Here is a 6,889-nt window from a genome sequence, read left to right as displayed (position 1 = left end):
CAGTCCAAAGAGAAATTTCGTATGATGACTGAATTAAAAGTCACATAATCAAATACAACTCAACAGGGTGTTCGTTTGTTACTGTATTGCTCCGCCGCGCCGCCAACACAGCCTTCGATAGAAGTCTAATCTCATAGGTAGGTACATTTCAATTGTGTAGAAAGCAATGGAAGGCAATCGTAGAAGCTTGACCCATCCTTTAGGGCTGTTTGCCCTACACCTAAGTCTCAGAGTGGGCTTTTTGTGTATTAGGTATAACAATATATGTAACTCATGTAACGGCTATACGAATTTCCTGCGCAGAAATAAAATTCGCACGGTGCGTTGGCTCCGCTGCGCATGTGCGCACTCACGCTTAGCGGGTACGCGCAACTACTGTGCCGCCGAAGCAGGTCTGCATCAACTCTGCCTTTTACTCTGAAAGAACGCATTCACCGACTTGAAGAGTGACCCAAAGTTCTCCGCCACCCTCAGATGATCCCGAATCCATCCTGGTAACATCTGACGCACGGCGGGCGAATCGTATCTCACATCCACGAGGACCATACACGCGTAGTCATTCGCGTGTCGGATAGCGCGACCAATGCTCTGGTTGACGCCTTTCATACACGAGTTCCGATAGTAGAGCTGTCCCTCACCGACTTGAAGAGTGACCCAAAGTTCTCCGCCACCCTCAGATGATCCCGAATCCATCCTGGTAACATCTGACGCACGGCGGGCGACTCGTATCTCACATCCACGAGGACCATACACGCGTAGTCATTCGCGTGTCGGATGGCGCGACCAATGCTCTGGTTGACGCCCTTCATACACGAGTTCCGATAGTAGAGCTGTCCCGCCCCGGGCGACACATGGGAGTCCAAATATTTCATCTTCTCCTGGATGTAGAGACTCTTGATGTTCGCGTAGGGCATGCCCACCACGACAACACATCTGCCAAGGTCGTCACTGAAGTTCAAACCTTCACTGAGCTTGCCACCGATCACGCTTAACATGAGAGCGCCTCCTTTCTCAACACTCGTCCCGTAGTCACTCAACACCTTGTCCACTTCACTTGTCTTCTTCGGTTCTCTGAACACCACCTTCTTCTTGGCTATCCGCTCGATGAAGTGATTGTCACGCATGTAGTTGTACACGATAGCCTCGTAGTCATAGCTGGGGAAGAAACACACCATCCCTTTCGGTACGATGGTACACAGGTTGGTAATGGTCATCGCGATCTCCTTCAGAGTATCCCCTTTCGTCCGGTTTTCGAACGTGAGATCAAACTTCCGGTTTGTCGGACCACTGCATAGAATGAGCGGGAGGATGTTTTCCTTGGGAATGACATGGCCGCAGGAGAAGTGATGGATTCTGCTCTCAGGAACCCCCAGACTGCCAAACAGCTGATCCTTGAACTCTGAGACGGGCTCCATGGTACCTCCCGCCACTATGATGCTCCTTGCGTCCTGGACAATGTCTGTGAAATGATTGGCGGGATTGAGCAGGATGTATTTGATATGAGATTTGCTCAGTTCGGGGTTTTTCGTTACGAGAATTCGGCCGTCTTCGTTTTTGTTGACCAAAGACTCGAGGAATGTGACGACAGAGAGCATTGGATTTCTCACCTGGTCTTCTTGGACCTGACTTGGTGCTTCTTCTATTCCGCCCTCCGATGGTTTACTGAGGTTTGGTTTGTTTTCTTGAACACCTTTCAGAAAGCTCTGTAGTCCGGACAGTTTTGGTTTCTCTTGTGTCTTCTCGACGACTTCTACAGGAGGTTTCAAGCAGTCCTTGTACTTCATGGAGTAGTTTTGCAGCTTGTAGCACAGCGTTCGAGGGTTATGAAAATCACTACCTTTCTTTTCTCTTCCAGTCTGTGAGTATTTTGCAAAAACATCCTCTTCTACCAATTTAGAGACAAAAAAAAAACACCCATTAGCTCCTAAACATCCTCGTTTCTTCAACCCCCTTGCCAAAAGTGGCGCTATCTACATATACGCTCACAGAATAAATTCACAGAGACATACCAAGTAAATTTGCTAATTTTTAAAAAAAAATTACCAGCAAATTTGCTTTTTTTGCTTAGATGTTTGGGGCTATATTACCATTACCGCTGACCCCTCCCTTTTCGATAATTGTTTGAACACATTGATATTGTCGATGTTGTTTTCCATGAGGAAATCTGACAGTGTTAATAGCTTGGATTCTTCTCTCTGTTGTACAGAAGGTACGGACGGAACAACTCTCTGAGTTTCGCTCGGTGTTTGAACATTTCTCTTCATATCCTTGATACTCCTCCTCTTCTTCTCGATCAAATGTTTGAAGTTCAACGCAGAGAGAAACATTTTCAGTAAGTACACCATCTGATTGATGTGTAGCAAATTGTGTGCGTTGAACTTGCTCAGGAACTTGGTCTTATAGTTCTGAATTTGGTTGTAACAGTGGTACACCGAATCCGCGGAGACTTGGCAACTGTGTATGGACTCGATCATATCACATTTCTCTTCATATCCTTGATACTCCTCCTCTTCTTCTCGATCAAATGTTTGAAGTTCAACGCAGAGAGGAACATTTTCAGTAAGTAAACGATCTGATTGATGTGTAGCAAATTGTGTGCGTTGAACTTGCTCAGGAACTTGGTCTTATAGTTCTGAATCTGGTTGTAACAGTGGTACACCGAATCCGCGGAGACTTGGCAACTGTGTATGGACTCCATCATATCCAGAAGGTTATGCGCTTCGTCAATGACGACAACACTGTCTTTTAGGTTGATCTTACACATCTCCCGCGTGCTCTTATGAAGCAGAATATTATATGGAAGCACGATCATCTGCGCATGCTTGACAGCAGCTCTACTGGCGTAGTAAGGACATGCTTTGATCGTTTTACTTTCGTTGACAACCTCCTCAATGTCGTGAATGTTCGACAGGATCTCGTTCTTCAAAAGCTCTACGCTGACTTCGCTTTTATACGGACATCGCGCATGCGAAGCAGAATATTATATGGAAGCACGATCATCTGCGCATGCTTGACAGCAGCTCTACTGGCGTAGTAAGGACATGCTTTGATCGTTTTGCTTTCGTTGACAACCTCCTCAATGTCGTGAATGTTCGACAGGATCTCGTTCTTCAAAAGCTCTACGCTGACTTCGGTTTTATACGGACATCGCGCATGTGTGCTCTTCTGCTTCTTCAACGTTCGGGCATCCTCGTCTACTTTCGTCTTCTTGGATTGTTTACTCAACTCGATGCACTTTTCGTTGATCAGGTTTATGTTCTTCAGTCGGTTAACGCTCTCGTTGATGCAATAGTTCTGTCGTGACGAGAGACTCGTCACTCGGAGCTGGTCACGATAGACGGTCTTGTTGATCTCTTTGACGAACTGAGCCAGTTGGGAGTGTGTGCGACTGCAGAAATAGATCTTTAAATCTGAGTATCCTTCAGTCGTGTCTTCCTCATCATGATCAGGTTTATGTTCTTCAGTCGGTTAACGCTCTCGTTGATGCAATAGTTCTGTCGTGACGAGAGACTCGTCACTCGGAGCTGGTCGCGATAGACGGTCTTGTTGATCTCTTTGACGAACTGAGCCAGTTGGGAGTGTGTGCGACTGCAGAAATAGATCTTCAAATCCGAGTATCCTTCAGTCGTGTCTTCTTCATCGTTTTCATTATCCAAAGCATCAATATCATCCAGAAGCATGTCCTTGTCTTCGCTAATCTCTTTCGTGTATTCATCCAATTCCTGCGTCTCGTTTTCTAAACCGTCCCTCTCTTCTTCTTTTCGTTTTTCCTTGGAGTTCTTTTCATCCATTCTGTTCCTATAGGTCAACGCATGCACTTTCACTTCTTGATCATTCCTTAGCGACTTTCATCCAATTCCTGCGTCTCGTTTTCTAAACCGTCCCTCTCTTCTTCTTTTCGTTTTTCCTTGGAGTTCTTTTCATCCATTCTGTTCCTGTAGGTCAACGCATGCACTTTCACTTCTTGATCATTCCTTAGCGACTTCTTCCGTTTCTCATTCTGCTTGCGAATGTTCTCAATAAGCTCGTCATACGTCTTCTGACTTTTCAACGCGTCTTTCAGCGCGTCTATTTGGTTTCTCATCTTGAGCTCAAAGCTCTGCTGTTCTATCCAATCCTCAGACACGGTCTCGTTTTTGCTGATCTCCAAATCTTTGATTTTTGCTTCTATCTTTTCCAGCCCGACTATCTTATGGTCATAGTACCACTTCAGTATGCCGCAGATGAGTGAGAGAGACTTCCCAGTCCCCGTTGGACTTTCGAAGATCCCGAACTTTGAGTTATCCAAAGTGTAGTACAGGTTTTTCATGAAGTTGGATTGGATATCGTACGCATCGAATGGGAATGGAAACTCCGATGGTACTTCCGCGAGAGGGCGCTGTTCATTGAATTCCTTGTCCTCGTTTGGTGTTTTAGACGCCATCGTCCTATCTCGTGTAGCAGGACACTATTTGACTGTTGATTCCGAATTTCCTGTTCTGCCCACGTTTCTAGGATTGCCTCTGGGTGACAGAATGGGACTGAGCCAGATCAGAGTGTGACAGAAACGGAGCCTTCTAATTTCGGTTTAATCCCTTCAGCGTCTGCTTAGGATAAGCTAGATTTCTGTAACAATGGTTTGTTCACATTTTGATCCAATAGCAAGAAAAACCTAGACCCTTGACAAACGAAGTGTGCCTGAAGGCAAATGACGTGTTCCAATCCACTAGATTCCTCTGTACTGATTTATTCTCTGTGTCCGTGAGGTAATACTGGATCCTGGGTACTGTTTTATTTTCTGACTGTGTCCTTTATACTGAATCCTGGTTTTGAGCTAAGCCATTTCGACGGCTGATTTCATCTTCAGGTCCTCAGGGCTTGGAAACATTCTGCAACCAATACACAAGAGGTCCGGGACAATTAGTCTTCGATGATGAATGAACACTGAAGAGGCATTAAGCTGGCTCAAGAGAGTACGATGTCTACTTAGGTAAGCACATTGATTTAATTCATGTATGTAAATTATTTTTTGTACATAAAAAAGTGTCATCTGAAACACCATTAACATATCAGTTAAGTTGGTCTTTAACTTGTTTAGGTCACAATCACATTTTAATAGTCATAAAAGGTACCAAAGAAATGCATATCATGTAAAGATGGCCCATCTCTGTGGTTGAGTGGTTAAGAGCACTGGGAAGTACTACGTTCAAATCCCGGTCGGGGCGGAAATTTTCTAACCTTTCCGCTCCCGGATAAGAGGCATGGATGTAGAATGTGCCTTGAAGTGTAAAGCGTTCTGATAAAAAGTTTAAACAAGTAACCTCTTGTATGTGGAAGGATTTACCGAAGCCGCAGCCTAGCGCTTGCAAGGCAGACGCTACCAACCAAGCTAACTATTAGGTAATCAAACTTCAAAAGATTTATATTTCCCAACAAAAGTAAAGAAAAACATTGAAATCATGCATTGGAGTTGACAATAGATTTAATTTATTTTATTTGAGTTATTACATGTAGGTTTGTGGGTAGGTATTATAAAAAAGCTAACTATATAAAAAATAAACAAAAATTGCATAAAGTACAAAAAAAAAATTACTCATTTCTGCCTGATAAATACAATAGAATAATGAAAAATTGGGGTGTTATAAGTAAGTTATTATTAAACATTGATTTAGCTATGGCCGGGGCCACACGGATTTAAACTATGATTAACTTTTAATCGTAGATAAAGTGATTTCATTGGCTGAAAATGTTGCAATTGATCAGCTTGCCTAATCCAAGATTAAAAGTCAATCATAGTTTAATCTCCGAGTGTGATTCCGACTATTTTAACGAACAAAATGATTTAATGACTTTTTTCTGTTGCTGAATAGATTTATTCTAGTTCTTATGCTGTGCGCTGTTGTTTTGTTCACAGTATTTCAACCAAGGAGCTCAAGTAGATTTCTTGAAAAACATCAAAAATAAATGACCATCTCCAGCTTATACACATTGATATTGTCGATGTTGTTTTCCATGAGGAAATCTGACAGTGTTAATAGCTTGGATTCTTCTCTCTGTTGTACAGATGGTACGGACGGACTAAATGAGAAAACGTAAAAAATGGCAGGCGGATGGCAGAGATTGCCTAAGGCAATAATCCCGCCTTTTGTTAAATTTTTACTTTATGTATTGTATGAATTTTCAACAATAAAGAAGTGTATAAGTACCTACCTATGTACACAGGGTATCACCAACTTGTGTTATTGACTGATTTTCATCATTGTAGGTATTTCTCCAGCTCAGGAGTAGGCAGTCTAGGTACCTATCAGGTAGGTTTGGAGCGATTAAATTGATCTCTGTATTTCAACCAAATGGTATTTTCTCAAACATTAGGCCAGCCACTCACTATCAGGTAGACCTGATAGGTACGGCTGATCAGGTCCACGTGTCAGGTCTATCTGATGAACACACACTGACAGGTACGGCTGAAAAGGTCCGCCTCTCAGGTCTATCTGATAAGCACACACACACTATCAGGTAGATCTAACAGGCGGACCTGATCAGGTCTACCTGTCAAGTCTACCTGATAGTGAGTGGCTGGCCTTAGGTATTTACGTACCGACCTACTGAAACGAACACATTTTTGGAATCATGTGTTCTCCTCTCTCTCTCTCTCTCTCTAGACTCTAGACAAACAGAAAACACCTGTTTTATATACAGACACCCGTACAGAAGAGAGACAGAAAGAAAGAGAGAGAGAGAGATTCTGTGATTTCCCCCAACTAACGCTTTGAGGGCGATGGCGTGGCGATACAATGATTGTAGTTACCTTCCTCTTTAAATAAAACACAATCATTAAAAAAAAAAAAAAAACTCAAAGCTCCCTCCCTTCGTTCGACTAATCCCCCCCCCCCTTTTTCCCCCTGTTCCA

At 43.3% G+C, this 6,889-nt stretch overlaps 1 protein-coding gene across 1 annotated transcript; it reads right to left on the bottom strand.

Moving 5' to 3' along the window:
* Positions 1-399: 399 nt before the first annotated feature.
* Positions 400-5,832, bottom strand: LOC103512299 (ATP-dependent DNA helicase DDX11). Its single transcript, XM_026825804.1, is given in 7 exon segments — positions 400-588; positions 639-1,856; positions 2,088-2,477; positions 2,480-2,962; positions 3,007-3,324; positions 3,519-3,852; positions 3,855-5,832. Coding segments are annotated over 7 exon segments (3,501 nt in total). The 5' UTR covers positions 4,424-5,832.
* Between the last annotated feature and the right edge of the window lie 1,057 nt (positions 5,833-6,889).

This window comes from Diaphorina citri, unplaced genomic scaffold (assembly GCF_000475195.1).
Source record: "Diaphorina citri unplaced genomic scaffold, Diaci psyllid genome assembly version 1.1 scaffold820, whole genome shotgun sequence".
Lineage (NCBI taxonomy): Eukaryota > Metazoa > Arthropoda > Insecta > Hemiptera > Psyllidae > Diaphorina > Diaphorina citri.
This window is presented reverse-complemented; position numbering and strand designations above follow the sequence as displayed.